Raw genomic sequence first — 19,795 nt, 5'->3', positions numbered from 1 at the left:
GCTTTGTCTTGGAATTATAGAACCGCTGAGTCATAGTCATGGAATCTCAGGACTGGTCACAATCTCAAGAAAGTTAGTGAGTAAAAGGCCCAGATCTGGGTTCAGAGGATCTGACCAGTAGACCCGATTCAGTCAGGAACTCGCTGTGATCTTGGGCAAGTCATAGCCCCCTCCTGGTTTAAGCCTCCTTATCTGTGCACCTATTAGGTTGGACTAAATGGTCTATAAAGACATTTCAGTTCTCAAATAAATGAGTTTTATGGCCATTTATTCTAGTTCTCTATCTTCAGACAGGCAGAAAACAAAGCCTCTCAGGCCACAGAATTAATTGGCTGCATCCTGAAGCAGACGTTGTGTCTGTCTAGCCTGTCACTCTTGTTTTTTGCCAGCTGACTTTATTAGCTTCAGTTCAGTTCAGTTCAGTTGCTCAGTTGCGTCTGACTCATTGGGACCCCATAGACTGCAACACACCAGGCTTCCTTGTCTATCACTAACTCCCAGAGCTTGCTCAAACTCCTGTCCATCAAGTCAGTGATACCATCCAACCATCTCATCCTCTGTTGTCCCCTTCTCCTCCTGCGCTCAATCTTTCCCAGCATCAGGGTCTTTTCCAATGAGTCAGTTATTCCCATCAGGTGGCCAAAGTATTGGAGTTTCAGCTTCATCATCAGTCCTTCCAATGAATAGTCAGGATTGATTTCCTTTAGGATTGACTGCTTTGATCTCTCTGCAGTCCAAGAGACTGTCAAGAGTCTTCTCCAACACCACAGTTCAAAAGCATCAATTCTTCGGCACTCAGCTCTCTTTATGGTCCAACTCTTGGCATCTGTACATGACTACTGGAAAAACCATAGCTTTGACTAGACAGACCTTTATTAGCTTCGCTGTGAACAACCCGCTTTAAGACTCAGTGGCTTCAAACAGCAATTTGATATTGCTCAGAGTTCTTTGGGTTCTGTTGGGTGAGTCTACTGGTCTGGTCCAGCTCAGCTCTTCTCTATCAGGCTTTCTCATGCATCTGTGGTTAGCTAGTGGAGAGACCATCGCTAGATGATTTAGTATGACTTCCGTCACATATCTGGGCTTCCCAGGTGGCTCTTGTGGTAAGGAACCCACCTGCCAATTCAGGAAACAAGAGATGCTGGTTCAATTCCTGGGTTGGCAAGGTCCCCTGGAGGAGGGCATGACAATCCACTCCAGTATTCTTGCCTGGAGAATCCCTTGGACAGAGAAGCCTGGCAGACTACGGTCCATGGGGTCACGAAGAGTCAGACACAACTGAAGCGACTTAGCGCACATGCACGAGTCACATATCTGGCAGTTGGTGGACTCTTGCGTCTCAAATGGCTTTCGAAAGTCTCCTGAATCACGTGTGCTAATGTCCCATTGATCACTGGCATGGACAAACCAGATTCAAGGGACAGAAAAATGGACTCAGAAAAATGGACGCCCGTATCTTCAGAGAAGGGGCTGCTCTCAGTGCATGCATGAAGGGGAGGGAAGAACTGTGTTTTTTATACATTCTGTGTTGGCATCCTCTGTTTATATCAGGTCTGCCTACTTTGAAAATGCTGCTATGGCAGTGTCTAGCCATTTGCCAGTTAGAACTCCTTAAAATTCCTTTCTCTGAATTTACCTTTTTTCATTCAATTTTCTGTGGACATAGAATCCTAATGGAGATCTTCCTCTATGAAAATCCTTTGATGCTGAGTTAGTGTTCTCGAAAGTAAGCAAACTCTATTCCAGATACTTTATAATGTACCATTTCATCCTCATCACTCAAGTTTTAGCTTTCCTCTGGACCTTTTCCAGTTTCTCTTTCTCCCCTACCCGCTTCTCTAAGCATGATGATTGGAACATTGTAGTAATAGCTATCTAAATTGCGGAAGCTGAGTTTTAGTATGCTTTAATTCATGCAAGTTAATTCTGGAGATATATTGAGTGGAAAACTCAATCCTTAGAGCATAGAAATTTAGAATTAATTCCAGGCCCTTTTATTTACTAGTTATGGAGTCTTGGCCAAGTGATATTAACTTACATATTCATATTAACTCACATGTTCATTAAAATATTTCATTCCTTGTTAAAAATGGGAATACTAATTGTTGCCTTGATAGCTCAGCTGGTAAAGAATCTGCCTGCAATGCAGGAGACCTTGATTTAATATTAAGTGGCTGGTGGCTCAGACAGTAAAGAATCTGCCCACAGTGCAGGAGACCTGGGTTTGATCCCTGGGTTGGGAAGATCCCCTGGAGAAGGGAAAGGCTCCCCACTCCAGTATTCTGTCCTGGAGAATTCCATCGACTGTATAGTCCATGGGGTCACAAAAAGTCAGACACAACTGAGTGACTTTCACTCTCAGGATAATAGAGAATGAACTATAAAGTATCTGGCATGCAGTGGGTGTTATATAAATTGTAATAAAAACAATAGCAGTAAATGTTGTTTCTGTTATTATTACCACTTTACTCATGGTGGCCAGATGCTTGGTTTTATGTTACATTTGCTTTCTTTCCAAAGTTAAGTCTGCTTTATTCATCAGCCAAATGTCCTATGTGTTTTTATAAGAACATTGGATTTGTCACACGGAATTAGTCCAGAAGTGGCTTTTTTTTTTTTTTTTTTTCATTTCTAGTTTAGAAGTTACTTTTCTGAATGTTTAAAGCTTGATTGTCTTCTCACTTCCAGTATTGCTACTGTAAAGTGCTTTAAAATAACTCTTCTGTTGGTTTCAATATCTGGGTTGTTTGTAGATTGGCTTGTAGATTGGCTTCTGTGAGGCAGGGCCAGGTTAGGCAGGGGTTGGACAGAGAGCAAGAGAGCAGCTGTCTTATGAGATCTGACCATTCAGGAATTAACATAGACAAAAATTATTGATGAGTTTGCAGAGAGTTCCAGACTCTAATCCATCCTACTTGATAATAGCTTGGATAGCCTCTTCTTGCAGAGAAGGCACTGGCACCCCACTCCAGTACTCTTGACTGGAAAATCCCATGGATGGAGGAGCCTGGTAGGCTGTAGTCCATGGGGTTGCTAAGAGTTGGACACGACTGAATGACTTCACTTTCACTTTTCACTTTCATGCATTGGAGAAGGAAATGGCAACCCACTCCAGTGTTCTTGCCTGGAGAATCCCAGGGACCAGGGAGCCTGGTGGGCTGCTGTCTATGGGGTCGCATGGAATCGGACACGACTGAAGTGACTTAGCAGCAGCAGCAGCAGTCTCTTCTTGACCAGGTAATTTCTTTCCCTTAAGCTGGCCTGTTCTTTTTGCCCCTGCGCCTAGTCTTAGGATTTGCCTCCAAGAATTGCTGTTACTGGCTATTCAAAAAGGAAGTAGAGAATAAATATTGATAGATCTCTTGAAAATAGAAATGAAAGTCAGAAAGAAAACCTCAGTAGACAGTTTTGATAAGAAGTAGAGAAAATTAACCATAATGCAGAAAAGAAGAGCAATAAAACAGAAAATAAAAGAAAGAATAGGATAAGGAAGAAAGTAGGATAATAATAAGTCTAATTCAGGAGTTTCAATAGCAGTTACAGAAAGAGAAAAAGAGAAACCAGAGGTATAAAATAATTTAAAAATTTACATTTGAATACCCAGAAAAATTGATGAAAATAGACCCACATAACTAAATTTCAGAACAGTTGCTACAAATGAAACATCCTTGAAGATTCCAAGAGGAAAGAAAAGTCAAGTCACATATAAAAGACTAGAAATATTAGTATTTGGATTTTTCAGTAGCAATACTGGAAATGAGAAGACAATCAGCCTTTAAAAATTCAGAAGAGTAATTGTTCTAAACTAGAATTTTACACGCCAACCAAACCATCCAACTATTGAGAGCATATAAATTACAACATTTTCAGACAGGCACAGTCCCAAATTTTATCACCCATGTGCTGTTTCTGAAAAGGCAGCAGGTGAAATGAAAGCGTGTTCATTAGTTATTAAGGAAAAGGTAAATTAAACCTACAGTGAGATATAACTGCAAATTTAGCGGAATGGTTAAAAGAGAAAAGTGATAATACCAAATACTTGTGACGATTGCAGAGAAATAAGACCTCTCCTACACTGCTGGGGGGATGTAAAATGTAAAGCCACTCTCAAAAAGAGTTTGGAAGGGTCTTACAAAACTTCACACACACTTACCATGCAACCCAGAAACTGCACTCCTGTGCATTTACCCCAGAGAAATGAAACTGTTTTCACACAGAAACCGGCACGTGGATGTTTCTCACAGCTTTATGCATAAGAGAAAACTATATTAAACACCCAAATGTCCTTCAGCAGACGAATGGTTAAACGAAATCTGGTACAAGCATACAACCATACATAGAATGCTGCCCAGCAATGAAAGAGAATGAACTATGAACAAAGCTAGTGGAGGTGAAGGAATTCACGCTGAGCTATTTCAAATCCTGAAAGATGATGCTGTGAGAGTGCTGCACTCAATATGCCAGCAAATTTGGAAAACTCAGCAGTGGCCACAGGACTGGAAAAGGCCAGTTTTCATTCCAATCCCAAGGAAGGACAATGCCAAAGAATGCTCAAACTCCCACACAGTTGTACTCATTTCACACGCTAGCAAGGTAATGCTCAAAATCCTGCAAGCAAGGCTTCAACAGTACATGAATCGAAAATTTCCAGATGCACAAGCTGGATTTAGAAGGGGCAAAGGAACCAGAGATCAAATTGCCAACAAATGTTGGATCATAGAAAAATCAAGAGAATTCCAGGAAAACATCTACCTCATCTTCATTGACTATGCTATAAAGACTTTGACTGTGTGGATCACAACAAACTGTGGAAAATTCTTCAAGAGATGGGAATACCAGACCATCTGACCTGCCTCCTGAGGACACTGTATCCAGGTCAAGAAGCAACAGTTAGAACCAGACATAGAACAACAGACTGGCTGAAAATTGGGAAAGGAGTACTTCAAGGCTGTGTATTGTCACCCTGCTTATTTAACCTATATGCAGAGTACATCAGGGGAAATGCCAGGCTGGATGAAGCACAGCTGGAATCAAGATTGCTGGGAGAAATACAATAACCTCAGATATGCAGATGATACCATCCTAGTGGCAGAAAGCAAAGAGAAACTAAAGAGCCTCCTGATGAAGATGAAAGAGAAGAAATGGCTTAAAATTCAGCATTCAAAAAACTAAGGTCATGGCATCCAGTCCCATAACTTCATGGCAAATAGATGAGAAATAATGGAAACAGTGAGAGACTTTATTTTCTTGGGCTCCAAAATCACTGCAGATGGTGACTGCAGCCATGAAATGAAAAGAAGCTTGCTCCTTGGAAGAAAAGCTATGACCAACCTAGACAGCATATTAAAAAGCAGAGACATTACTTTGCCAACAAAGGTCCATCTAGTCAAAGCTATGGTTTTTCCAGTAGTCATGTGTAGATGTGAGAGTTGGACTATAAAGAAAGCTGAGCACAGAATTGATGCTTTTGAACTGTGGTGTTGGAGAAGACTCCTGAGAGCTCCTTGGAGTGCAAGGAGATCCAACCACTCCATCCTAAAGGAGATCAGTCCTGAATATTCGTTGGAAGGACTGATGCTGAAGCTGAAGCTCCTATACTTTGGCCACCTGATGTGAAGAACTGACTCGTTGGAAAAGCCCCTGATGCTGGGGAAGATTGAAGGTGGGAGGAGAAGGGGAGGACAGAAGATGAGATGGTTGGATGGCATCACCTACATGATGGACATGAGTTTGAGTAAGCTCTGGGAGTTGGTGATGGACAGGGAGGCCTGGCGTGCTGCAGTCCATGGGGTCGCAAAGAGTCAGACATGACTGAGTGACTGAACTGAACTGAACTACAACTCAACACTCCCACACACATGGGTGAGTGCAGGATAAAAGATGACAAGAACTCAATAGTTCAAGTAAGTGCAGTGAACCAGTGTCGGCGTCCTGGGTTTGATCTCGCGTCTCATCCACCGAAGATGCAACCGAGTGGGTGATACAAGTGAGCGGCATGTCACACTCTTGTCTTTGCAGCTTCAAAGACTTTTGAATGAGTCTATAATTACTTTAAAATGTAAAAAAAGAAAAACATCGCAGAGCTTGAATTGTAAAAAATGCATACTGAAGTATGAAATGTAGTAAAGTATGTGTGTGTATTCATTTTTGTTTCTGTGTTACAAAGTCATCCAGAAAAAAATGTTGTCATAACAGGAAAATCAATAAATATGTTATATATGGAGAAAGGGGGGGAAAGTTACTGGAATATGTGATTTTGTTTCTTGTTTTTGCTTTCTTAACAAAGGAGGACAGCAAGAGAGAGAAAGAAATGAGATATGAAGTGAAAGAGGGTCATGGAAAAAATCCCAGGACGGTGACAAAGCAATCCTGAGATGACAGCTGGGTGCCAGCGACGGAGCGTGAGCGGCCCGAACATCCCCAGTAGAAATGTCTTCAAAATGATGAAACTGATACAATTTGTAATATGAATCATTGTGTTAAGAGGACTTAGAAAAACTAGTGGAGAGTTTTGGGTTGAAAAGCAAGAAGAAAAAGAAAAACCATAATTCCAGGGGAAAAAAATCACTGTTCAAATTTAAAAAATAGTAAATAGTTCAGCTCTGATGGCATGTATTGTCATAAAGATGTAAATAGCATGTCTCTCTGACCAAAACCGCGAGCTTTTTAGAGAGCCCGGCGGGTGGAGATGTTCATGTACATATTGGTTGGGGTTTGGAAAAAAGTTAAATCTTGGTCTTCCATTGTGAGAAGACCAGTGTTTCTCCACTTTTTCACATCAAGGTATTCATAGAACATGATATTTTTCTGGTTCAGGCTGAAGAATCCCAGGGACGGGGGAGCCTGATGGGCTGCCATCTATGGGGTCGCACAGAGTCGGACACGACTGAAGTGACTTAGCAGCAGTAGCAGCAGCATGAATGCAATAAAATATCACACTCATGAATATGTTACCTTAAGTGACAGAAGGAACTTCACAGACAGTTACTGAGCTTACTTTACAACAGGGAGGTTGTCTTGGATTGTTTGAATGGGTTCAGTGTGATCACAGGACATCTTAAAAGCAGAAGTAGAAATTTGAGAAGGACTTCACAAGGTGGGGTGCCATTGCCTTCTCCGTTATTGTATTCATAGTCCTGGAAATTAGGCCGTGGGATTTTCTTGGGGGCCATAATTCTATCATACCCTTGACGGGTGATAAGGGGAGAAGGACTTTGACTTCAAACCGCTGCTGGCCTGAAGGTGGACGGAACCACATGGGAAGAAATGCAAGTGGCTTTTAGGAGCAGAGAGTGGCCCCTGGCGGACAGACAGCAAGGACACAGGGACTCACACCCACAGCTGCGAGTCACTGGTTTCTTCCAGTGATAAACGAGCTTGGAAGAAAATCCCAAGCCTCAGAACCACGGATCTGGCCAGTGCCCTGATTGTAGCTGCCGGAGACCCTGAGCAAGTGTTGTTCTTCAGTCCCTAGGTCGTGCCCGACTCTTTGCCACCCCGTGGACAGCAGCACGCCGGGCTCCTCTGTCCTTCTCCATCTCCCAGAATTTGCTCCGATTCATGTTGATAGAGCCGATAATGCTATCTGATCTGATCCTCTGCTGCCGCCTCCCCTCCCGCCTTCAGTCTTTCCCATCAGAGTCTTTTCGGCTCTTCGAAGCAGGTGGCCCAAGTATGGCAGTAGGTAACATAACCCGACTTCTGACCAGTGGAAACTGGGAGAATGAATTTGTATTGTTTCAGACAGCTGTGTCTGTGGTAATTTGTTACATGTGCTGCGCTTTGCTTAGTCCCTCAGTCGTGTCTGACTCTTTGTGACCCCATGGACCGTAGCCAAGCATCTCTGTCCTTGGGGATTCTCCAGGTAGGAATACTGGAGTGGGTTGCCATGCCCTCCTCCAGTGAGTCTTCCCAACCCAGGGATGGGACCCAGGTCTCCTGCATTGCAGGCGGATTCTTTACCATCTGAGCTACCAGGGAAGCCCAAGAATACGGGACTGGGTAGCCTCTCCCTTCTCCAGGGGATAGGTAATACAAGGGGACAGCAGTTAGAGTTTTTTCCATTTTGAGCAAGATTCAAAGTATGTTGTTTTTTGTTGTTGTTGTTGCCTGAGCAACTCTTATTCAGAATAATTTCTGTGACCAATAATTCCATCTTTCCTCAGCCTAGTACCATAAAAGGTTTCCCTCTTAGGTCACAGTCCAGCTGAATGTTTAGCAATGGGTTTAATCTGTGCAGCTACTTATGGACAATGCTCAGTTCTCTGCAGAGCTCAGCCTCTTCTGGGCCCTGGCTTCTCTCCATGTGACCAGGACAAGAGAGAAAGAAGAGATCGTGAGAATAATACAGGCCATTTGGAGTCAAGCCTGGAAGTGGGAGCGTCACCTCATCAGCACTCCACCGGTGATGGCCACCTTCCCACCTACTAGCTCTGGGATGTTCAGTCGAGCAAATTAAAGTGCACTTGTGAACAACCAGCTCGTTTTTCCCGAGGTTTCTGGGCAACTGTGGGTATAAGGTAGTAGCATCAGAAAATCGGGTCTTCCCAATATTACCGCCCCCCCCCCCAAAAAAAAACCACAATAACGATTCTAGGAGAAACGTATGTTTAAAATAGGTAGTAAGAAAACCCTTGGATTGCCTTTAAGCAAATCATAAATGCCCTGGTTCCCTTCCTCCTTCCGCACCTTGTCTTTATAAACAGCTGCTTCACACAGCGACACTCCTTTATTGGCTCCTACACGCACTGGTTCTGTCAACAGCACACCCAGATTCACTGCTGGGCTGGTGTCAGTATCTCAGAAAGGGGAAGCAAGGGGAGCACTTGGCCTCTCCAGCAGCTGGCAGAGAGGGAGCATGCCCTTTCCCAGGTGGATTTTCATCTTGCTTTTACCCTGAGATTCTTCAGCAGCAGCCCGGCCTGCCCAGTCCCCGGGGGTCGGCAGGGAGAGGAAGAGCTGGCATTTCTCTGGGTGACCAGTGGCAACTCTCCACCCTCCACCTGCCCAAGGACTGGGTTGAATTAGAAAAATTCCAGGTTTTTTTTTTTTTTTTTTGGTATCGATGTAGAAACTCTGTTTTCTCCCTAAGACAATATTTTTGCAGCTGTTTGAAGTTCATATATTTTTCTCTACTGCAGAGCTTACACAAAATTAAAGAAGAATGTTAATGTTCAATTTTTATTATCCTGTATTTAAAGGTGTTTTTTTTTTTTTTGCAGATCTATTTGCTAATGGACCAAAAAAAATTAGTATTCCCAGCCAAAAAAAAGCACACAGCCAGTCTCTCCAGCTCTGTGTATCACTGCCCTACTGCATGTAATTTCACTCGCCTCTCGGTGAAGGCTCCAAGCTCATGTTTATGTTTTTACACATAATTTATTGAATCCCTACTAGAAGGATCCTTTGTGCAGAGTCCTGTAGAAGACATAGATACAGCACAATCTTGGGGTATTCATAAGAATACGAGAGAACTATGAGAGTGTCTGTGATTTCAAAAAAGAAGGAAGTTGAAGAGATACTCCTGAAATACTATTTAAACTTCTTGAAATAGAAAAAGGAAAAAAAATGCAGACACCAACAAGGGTGATGTCTTAATTTTTCCCGCTAATAAATATTAGCGGGAAAAATGCTGGTGAATAACCCCAAATGTATCAAACACAGTTTAAGGAGAAAGAAGATTGCAAATGTAATCAGGCTTGGAGGATGGAGGGCAACTGATGGCTTGTGATCACAGTTTCCTTTGACCACTGAGGGTGACACTGTATGTCATGAGTTTATTAAATTAGAAGGGGCGAGCAGAGCCATATGACGGGCAGTAGAGCTTCACGCAATTCATGAGTCTGTCATAATTTCTACTGTGACTTCTGCATCTCTTCCCTTCCCTGCCTCTTACTTCCCTGTCTCTAGGTATGTTTTATTCTCTCTCTCGCTCTCCACCACGTTCTGTACTCACTGCCACATCCTACCTCATTAATTGAACAAAGTCCATATCCTCAACATATATTTAGATTTGGAGCGGGGAGTAAGTTGGGTGATTGGAAACAGCAAAACAGGGTCATGGTGGGATTGATTTTTATTCCTTGCCAACTCTTTCGGTCCTTGAGCCCTTAGGGAGCTGCGTAGACTTCTTCCTGGTTGACTTACTGAGCTCCTGTAATACACAAAGGTGAAGGCAAAACATGTTAGCACCATGGAAGAGTAAGTCCATTAAATATTAAGCTGTAAAAAGAATTAGTGATCATAAACTGAGACACTAACCTTGATAACAGAGTTTAAATGTGAATTATTTCTTCACCCCCAGAAAGTTCTGATATAGTATTAATATTTGTTGTCATTTTATTATAATTAAGGACATGTCCTTTGAGTGTTTTGCTTGCCCTTTGTTTTCTGGTGAGTAAATAAGGTAGTAACCACACCTGCACACAGACGTTGGAGATTGCTTTTCCCTAATTTGGTTCCAAAATCAGGAGTGGTGCAGTGTGTGGGAGAGTCTGCACATTAGCCCAAGTCTTCAGATTGCTGTCTTTCTTTTGAGCCACAGGAGGTGGAAGCTAAAGACTGGCCTTCTTTGCATACAGTGGAGCAAGTTGATGTGTCTTGTTTCACATCTTGCTCTGAATTTTTATTGGACATATAGGCGTGATATGTGTCTTGTACTGAGCTTTGGTAGGAAGAACAGTTAGAATCTGGTTTTATGTCTTCTAATTGCAGGTCAGTTGGGCTTTGACTTTTTCCGCAACTCGTGTCCTCTGACTTGATGCCCCTTGTTTGCACAGCATCTGTTTCCATTTCTTGTTTTTGACTTCCTGTGGATTGAAGTTCTTGTACTGAGCTTTGGTAGGAGAAACAGTTAAAATCTGACTTCGCGTCTTCTGATTGCAAGTCACTTGGAGTCTGGCTTTTTCCACAACTCGTATCCTCTGACTTGATGTCCCTTGTTTGCACAGCATCTGTTTCCATAACTTCTTTTTGGATTCCTGCAGATTGAAGGTCTTGTTGGTCTTTATTTTGGTGCTGACTGTCTTGTAGAACATCTTGGGACTGTTCATCTAGGTCAGCTGGAATAGTGGCGTGCAGAGTCTGGGTTTCCTGGAATAGAGACCTCTGCTTCCGGGATTCTTTCACTTGCAGATCTTGGGTTTGCCAGGCCTGGAAGTCCCAATTTTGGGAATGCTGCATTTCAAGTTGCCGTTCTCGTTTCTCCCATTCTTTGCTTTTCCAGTCCTGAGTTCTCCATTCTTGGGATTGTTGTCCTAAAGATTGCCAGGTTTGGACTTTCCTGTCTGGAGACTGCCAGTCATGGTACTCCTGGATTTGCATATCCTGGTAGAGCTGCCTCGGGGGTTTCTCCTCTTGGATTCGCAGGTTCTCAGCTTGCTGGTCTGGGAGTTGCAGTATGGTTTGACTAACTTGGACTTCCTTATCTATGAATTGCTTTTTTGGAGAGAGCCAGCTTTTGATGTGCTTGTCTAGGGATTTCCTCCTTGGGTGTGGTTGGTCTTGAATGTACACGTCAAGGGCTTTCTGTTTTGCACACAGACAGCCTTTGCTTTGCTGCAGTTGGGAATGCTGCTTTGATGGTCTCCTGCTCTGAAGTTCCTCCTCAGGTTTCCATTCTTCGGTCATTAACATGACTTCCGATTTAATGTCTTGATACGATAAATGCACAGCTCTCTGTTCTTTAGATTGGATGTCGTGTAGTTGAAAATCCAGAGACCATCGATCTAGGTGTTGCATATTAGAGGACTGCACAGAAAGTAACGACGTGGCTCCAAATGGTATGGCTTGTAATGGCAGGGCTTGTCTTTGGAAAGCAAGGTCTTGGGCAGGCATGTCTGGGGATGGTAGGTAGTCAGATAGCATGTCATGGGATTGTGTATTTTGCAGTGGTATGCCCTGGGATTCCTTGTCTTGGGATGTAATTCCATGAGACTCTGTGACATGAGATGTTGATGCTTCAGATAGCAAGTCTTGTTCTGGTGAAGTTTCGGCTCTCGGAGCTTGGTATGGCAAGTCTTGGGGTGGTAAATCGTGGACACTTTTTACAGAATAAGATGGAAAAAGTTGGAGTTTTGAGGCTTGGTCCTGCAACAGTGGAGGTTTCTCTTCTGGGGATTGTGAGATAGCAGCTTGTAGGTCTTCGTCTTTAAGTGGTTCAGTATTCATCATGATTTCTGAGGACTTTTGCTCTAGAATGGGAGGCGAATGTTTCACCTCCACTTCTTCTCCATAAAGGCTTAAAGTTTGAGGGACATATTTCTGTCGTTCATCTTCCATAAACAGAGAAGATGTGTTGAAACTATTACTGCCTCTCCTGCCTGCATGTTGGAAGGTAAACTGATTTTTTGTGACTCTTAACTTGAAGAATGAATAGCCTCCAAAGAAAACAGGTTTTATGTTTGTCGTTGAATCAGCACTAGTAGACTCTTCTTGTAGCTCAAATTGTATGACGGCATTTTCGTCAGGAACAGATAGTTCACTCTCTTGAGTAACATCCGAAGGCAAGAAAAACACAATCTATAAAACCAAAGGGTGAGGGAAACAATAGAACAGAATCATCTTTGACATTATTTTCTTCTTGTAGTCCCAAATTATTTTTCCTCTCTCCCTTAAGATAGTATACAGGAAGCAAAATCTACAGGAGGAATCAGAAAACAAACCCAAGACTGCTTTTACCATCAACTCATTAGTTTTGCTTATTTATATTTACTTTTTGTAAATTTGTTTTTTGGCCACGCCACACGGCATATATGTGGTCTTAGCTCCCCGACCACGGATAGAACGCATGCCTCCTGAAGTGAAGCTTAAACACTGGACCACCGGGGAAGTCCCAACTCACTAGTTTTTTGTTTGTTTGTTTTATGGACAAGTCTTCAGCCTCTATTGTCTCATCTATTGAAGAGGGGAGTTTATTGAGATTGTCTGGGATTAGTCTTCCCATACTTAGGATTTGGCTCAGATGGTAAAGAATCTGCCTGTGGTGCAGGAGACCAGGGTTCGATCCCTGGGTCAGGAAGATCCCCTGGAGATGGGAATGGCTACCCACTCCAGTATTCTTGCCTGGAGAATCCCATGGGCAGAGGAGCCTGGTGGGCTATAGTCCATGGGGCCGCAAAGAAGTGGGACCTGACTGAGGGACTAACACTTTCACTTTCTAAGATATTTTAAGTTATCTACTCAATATTCATATATTCAGGTTTATAATGATTATTGCCAAATTCAGACTTAAATTGAAGAAAGTAGGGAAAACCACTAGACCATTCATGTATGACCTAAATCAAATCCTTTATGATTATACAGTGGAAGTGAGAAATAGATTTAAGGGCCTAGATCTGATAGATAGAGTGCCTGATGAACTATGGAATGAGGTTCGTGACATTGTACAGGAGACAGGGATCAAGACCATTCCCATAGAAAAGAAATGCAAAAAAGCAAAATGGCTGTCTGGGGAGGCCTTACAAATAGCTGTGAAAAGAAGAGAAGTGAAAAGCAAAGGAGAAAAGGAAAGATATAAACATCTGAATGCAGAGTTCCAAAAAATAGCAAGAAGAGATAAGAAAGCCTTCTTCAGCGATCAATGCAAAGAAATAGAGGAAAACAACAGAATGGGAAAGACTAGGGATCTCTTCAAGAAAATCAGAGATACCAAAGGAACATTTCATGCAAAGATGGGCTCGATAAAGGACAGAAATGATATGGACCTAAGAGAAGCAGAAGATATTAAGAAGAGATGGCAAGAATACACAGAAGAACTGTACAAAAAAGATCTTCACGACCCAGATAATCACGATGGTGTGATCACTGACCTAGAGCCAGACATCCTGGAATGTGAAGTCAAGTGGGCCCTAGAAAGCATCACTATGAACAAAGCTAGTGGAGGTGATGGAATTCCAGTTGAGCTATTCCAAATCCTGAAAGATGATGCTGTGAAAGTGCTACACTCAATATGCCAGCAAATTTGGAAAACTCAGCAGTGGCCACAGGACTGGAAAAGTCAGTTTTCATTCCAATCCTAAAGAAAGGCAATGCCAAAGAATGCTCAAACTACCGCACAATTGCACTCATCTCACACGCTAGTAAAGTCATGCTCAAAATTCTCCAAGCCAGGCTTCAGCAATATGTGAACCGTGAACTTCCACATGTTCAAGCTGGTTTTAGAAAAGGCAGAGGAACCAGAGATCAAATTGCCAACATCCGCTGGATCATAGAAAAAGCAAGAGAGTTCCAGAAAAACATCTATTTCTGCTTTATTGACTATGCCAAAGCCTTTGACTGTGTGGATCACAATAAACTGTGGAAAATTCTGAAAGAGATGGGAATCACAGACCACCTGACCTGCCTCTTGAGAAATCTGTATGCAGGTCAGGAAGCAACAGTTAGAACTGGACATGGAACAACAGACTGGTTCCAAATAAGAAAAGGAGTTCGTCAGGGCTGTATATTGTCACCCTGTTTATTTAACTTATATGCAGAGTACATCATGAGAAATGCTGGACTGGAAGAAACACAAACTGGAATCAAGATTGCCAGGAGAAATATCAATAACCTCAGATATGCAGATGACACCACCCTTATGGCAGAAAGTGAAGAGGAACTAAAAAGCCTCTTGATGAAAGTGAAAGTGGAGAGTGAAAAAGTTGGCTTAAAGCTGAACATTCAGAAAACGAAGATCATGGCATCTGGTCCCATCACTTCATGGGAGATAGATGGGGAAACAGTGGAAACAGTGTCAGACTTTATTTTTCTGGGCTCCAAAATCACTGCAGATGGTGATTGCAGCCATGAAATTAAAAGATGCTTACTCCTTGGAAGGAAAGTTATGACCAACCTAGATAGCATATTCAAAAGCAGAGACATTACTTTGCCAACAAAGGTTCATCTAGTCCAGGCTATGGTTTTTCCTGTGGTCATGTATGGATGTGAGAGTTGGACTGTGAAGAAGGCTGAGTGCCGAAGAATTGATGTTTTTGAACTGTGGTGTTGGAGAAGACTCTTGAGACTCCCTTGGACTGTAAGGAGATCCAACCAGTCCATTCTGAAGGAGATCAGCCCTGGGATTTCTTTGGAAGGAATGATGCTAAAGCTGAAACTCCAGTACTTTGGCCACCTCATGCGAAGAGTTGACTCATTAGAAAAGACTCTGATGCTGGGAGGGATTGGGGGCAGGAGGAGAAGGGGACGACAGAGGATGAGATGGCTGGATGGCATCACTGACTTGATGGACGTGAGTCTGAGTGAACTCCGGGAGTTGGTGATGGACATGGAGGCCTGGCGTGCTGCGATTCATGGGGTCGCAAAGAGTCGGACGTGACTGATCTGATCTGATCTATTAGATGAACTGGACGCTCAAGATCATAGTCAAATGTGGGTTTTTCCCTATAATTGTGCTCAGAATTATAGATAGGTCAAGATATAAATGGATAACAGCACAGTCTATCAAATGCTATTACAGAACTAGGTACTATGTGCTTCACGAGAATGTACAAGATGAGCTAATTCTGAGAGCTGGCAAAGGGTTCACTGAAGAAGAGACATTGGTCTGTGTCCTGATGGATGAACAGAGATTCCTTGGGTATAAAGTAAGATGAAGGAAGAAAGGAACCAAAGTCCAGGGAGCGGGAAGAGTGGATACAAGAACATAAGGCGGGGGTGTAGCGAGTGTGATGGCCGGTGGCGCGCAGTTAGATACTGTCAGATGGTGTGTAGGTCCTGAGAACCGAATGTGAACATAAGGCGGGGGTGTAGCGAGGGTGACGGCCGGTGGCCAGCAGTTAGATACTGTCAGATGGTGTGTAGGTCCTGAGAACCGAATGTGAACATAAGGCGGGGGTGTAGCGAGGGTGACGGCCGGTGGCCAGCAGTTAGATACTGTCAGATGGTGTGTAGGTCCCGGGAGCCGAACGTGTCCTTTCAGAGCCGCACGTTGAAACCTCATTGCCCATGTGTGGGGTTGAGAGTTAGAATCTGGCAGGTGATTGGGCCATGACTGTGAAGCCCTCGTCAGTGAGATCTGTGCCTGGTGAAAGAGCCCTGTGATTTGTCCTTTCTTCCATGAGAAGCCTGCCGTCCGTGGACCAAGAAGCGGGTCCTCACTAGACCCGGAACCTGCTAGCACCCTGATCTTGGCCTTCCCAGAACCATGGAAATACATTTTTATCCTTTAAACTACCCAGTATTTAGTACGGGGATTCACAAGTGCTCAGTGGTAAAGAATCCACCTGCCAAAGCAGGAGCCACACAAGACGCAGGTTTGATCCCTGGGATGGGAAGATCCCCTGGAGGAGGAAATGGCAACTTGGCCCAGAATTCTTGCCTGGAAAGTTCCATGGACAGAGGAGCCTGGTGGGCTGCAGTCCATAGAATCACAGAGTCAGACATGGAACGAGTGTGGAGCACACGTGAGTTCACACACATCTTTACCACAGCATCCCAGCTAGGTCAGGACAAAATCTGTTACCAAGAAATGGGATTGCTGCTGTAACCAATACCCAAAGATGCAGAAGCAGATTTGGAACTGGGTAATGAGTAGAAGCGGGACAAGCTTTGAGGGGCATGCTAGAAAAGGCTTATATTATTGTGAATGAACTGTTAGGGACAATTTCCGTGAGAGCCCAGGAAGAAAAAAGGAGAGCTGTGGAGAAAACTTCTGTCTTAGAGAACACCTTAGTAATCTTGAATGAAGTGCTGGTGGAAATATGGATGATAAAAGTCACTGATGAGGTCTCAGACAGAAATGAGGAAAATGTCATTGGAAACCAGAAGGCGGTGATCTTGGTATAAAGTGGCTAGGAACATGGCTGAACTGTGTTTATGTTCTAGTATTCTGTGGAAGATAGAACTTGTAAGCAATGAAGTTTAACTGAAGCTATGTCTAGGTGAAGTGTTGAAGGTGAGGCTTGACTTCTACAGACAGCTTATGCTATAATGTGAGAAGATAAAAATGATGTAAGGATGGAATTATTAAGCCAAAAGGAAGTGGGACTCTATGGTGTGGAAAATTCTCAGTCCATTTGTATTACAAAAAAAATGAGAACATTTAAGAGTAGATCAAGTGGGGACTTCCCCTGTGGTCCAGTGGTTAGGAGCCCACCTTCCAATGCCGAGGACACAGGTTTGATCCCCGGTCAGGGAACTAAGGTCCCGTGTGCCACAGAGCAGCTGGGCCTGTGTGCTCTGAAGCCCACATGCCACATCTAGAGAGCCCACACCCCGCAGCTGAAGAAGCCCATGAGCTGCAACAAAGACCCAGCCAGCCACCAAAAACAGGAGAGTGGGCCAAGTGACTGCTTTGATAAGGAAAGTATTGCGGATCCGCGATCTCACCAGCAGCCAGGAGCGATTCTCCAAGACAATGGAAGAATGACCCCCAGAGGCGTCCGAGATCCCCAGGGCTGCACTCCCACTGCAGACCCTGCGTGCAAGGGCCCCTGAAGAGTGGTTTCAAAGGATGGGACCAACTCCCAGGCTCAGGCAGAGTCAAGGTGCCCTCACCCCGTGCTGTGAGGTGGGGTCGAGGCCGAGGGCTGCTGCAGGCACTGTGCCCAGCAGACCCGCGGGGACATGGCCACCGCACCCTCGGTTTCAAAACACAGAGCCGCAGGCGCAGGACCCCAGGCCGGCAGCCACAGAGCCCCGGCGGGGAGTGGCCGCGGGGCCTTCCTGCTCAGCGGGGCTGAGGTCCTCCCAGTGTGCTTGGAAGACGGAGCATCAGGCCCAAGAGGACCATTCTTTCACCTTAAGCCTTAAATGGTTTGTGCTGTCAGGTCTGAGGTTTACTTGAGACCTAGTTGTCCTTCTTTCCCGTTTCTCCCTTAGGGAGTGGGAATGTGTATCCCATGCCCATTCCTTTGCTGTAGTTTGGAAGTTTGGTTTCATAACACGTTTGGTTTCACAGGTTTGCAGCTGGAGGGAATTTGCCTCCGGTTAAGCCATATCTTAACTCTCACCCATATTTAATTAAGATGATGTTTTAGCTGAGACTTTGGACTTAGACTTTGAAGTTGATGCTGTAACAATAAGGAACTTTTGGGGGCTACTAGGATAGAAAGGATGTATTTTTCATATGAAAAGGACATGAATTGGGGAGGGAGCAAGGATGGAAATTACTGACAAATAGATGGGGAAACAGTGGAAACAGTGAGACTTTATTTTCTTGGGCTCCAAAATCACTGCAGATGGTAACTGCAGCGATGAAATTAAAAGACGCTTGCTCTTTGGAAGAAAAGTTATGACCAACCTAGACATCATATTAAAAAGCAGACACAGTAGTACTTTGCCAACAGAGGTCCGTCTAATCAAAGCTACAGCTTTTCCAGTAGTCATGTATGGATAGCTGGACTATCAAGAAACCTGAGCACCAAAGAATTGATGCTTTTGAACTGTGGTGCTGGAGAAGACTCTTGAGAGTCTTTGGACTGTAAGGAGATCCAACCAGTCCATCCTAAAGGAAATCAGTCCTGGGTGTTCATTGGAAGGACTGATGTTGAAGCTGAAACTCCAATACTTTGGCCACCTGATGCGAAGAGCTGACTCATTTGAAAAGACCCTGATGCTGGGGAAGACTGAAGGCAGGAGGAGAGGGGACGACAGAGGATGATGCTCACTGACAATGAGCTTGAGCAAGCTCCGGGAGTTGGTGATGGACAGGGAAGCCTGGAGTGCTGCAGTCCACGGGGTCACAAAGAGTCAGACACGGCCAAGCGACTCAACTGAAGGATGGAAAGTAATTAATTTTCATATATTGAAAATTAATCTACAACGTGATTACATTTGGAGGTGTGGCCTTCGGGTGATAAATTATGTCATGAGAACCATGCCATCATGAATGGGGTTAACAATCTTATAAAAGAGACTTCAGAGGCCTCCCTGGCTCCTTCTGCCATATAAAGACACAGCGAGATATAAACCAGGACGTGGGCTCTTACTGGACCCAACCTCCTGGAACCTTGATCCTGGACTTACCAGCCTGCAGAGCTCCAAGAAATAAAACTCTGCTGTTTAAGTCACCCAGTCTGTTGTTGTTGTTTTTAATAGAAGCCTAAATGGATTAAGACACTAGGCTAGGAAATTTGGACTTTTCCTTATAGGCTTCCCCAGGACTCAGATGGTAAAGAATCTGCCTGCAATGAAGGGGACTTAGGTTTGATACCTGGGTTGGGAAGATCCCCTGGAGAAGGGAATGGTAACCCACTCCTGTTCTTGCCTGGAGAATTCCAGGGATGGGGGAGCCTGGTGGGCTACAGTGCACATGATCGCAAAGAGTCAGACACGACTGAGTGACTAACCCTTTCAGTTTCATTACAAACAAGTAAGATGTAGCCAGTGCTTCCCATTCCTTACAACTTATTTTTATTTGAGAGGAGTTGTCATTACAGACCAGTCTTCTGGGTTTTGTCAGCCTGTGTCCTTGTCTGAGGTCATCTATAGAGTCAGAAGAGACTACTGCTTCTATCTGATGAAGCAATTGGACCTCTAGGTGATTAAATGACCTCGCTGTGGTCACCCAGTGGCTGGATGACAGGCTAAAGCTGTGGCTGTCCACATTCTCACATTATCGTTCCCCACTCTTGCAATTTGTTTCCACACCTACACGTCATCCTTGTTGGAGGGCATTTATGTGAAGACAAATGGTACTTTAAGGCAGATGTCTGAATTTTTACTTATTCCCAAACTTCCATTTCGTTTGAATTATGATTCATTCATTTGTTAAAAGAGCAGTTTGGAGCCATGAATTATAGTTTACCTAGCTTTATTTAAGTGCGATGATTTTAATAAGTTTACTCATCCCTAATGT

The 19,795-nt window shown here is 43.9% G+C and overlaps 1 protein-coding gene across 1 annotated transcript in view; it reads right to left on the bottom strand.

The window, feature by feature from the left end:
• Positions 1-10,320: 10,320 nt before the first annotated feature.
• MS4A14 (membrane spanning 4-domains A14) overlaps positions 10,321-19,795 on the bottom strand; it is a 28,820-nt gene continuing 19,345 nt past the window's right edge. Inside the window, exon 6 of the mRNA XM_086341903.1 lies at positions 10,321-12,519. Coding sequence (XP_086198029.1) covers positions 10,501-12,519 — 2,019 coding nt within the window. The 3' untranslated portion in view covers positions 10,321-10,500. The remainder of the gene's footprint in view (positions 12,520-19,795) is intronic.

The sequence above is a fragment of the Bos grunniens genome, chromosome 15 (genome assembly GCF_055505025.1).
Source record: "Bos grunniens cultivar Pamir isolate PY7600 chromosome 15, Bosgru_T2T1.0, whole genome shotgun sequence".
Classification (NCBI taxonomy): Eukaryota; Metazoa; Chordata; class Mammalia; order Artiodactyla; family Bovidae; genus Bos; species Bos grunniens.
This window is presented reverse-complemented; position numbering and strand designations above follow the sequence as displayed.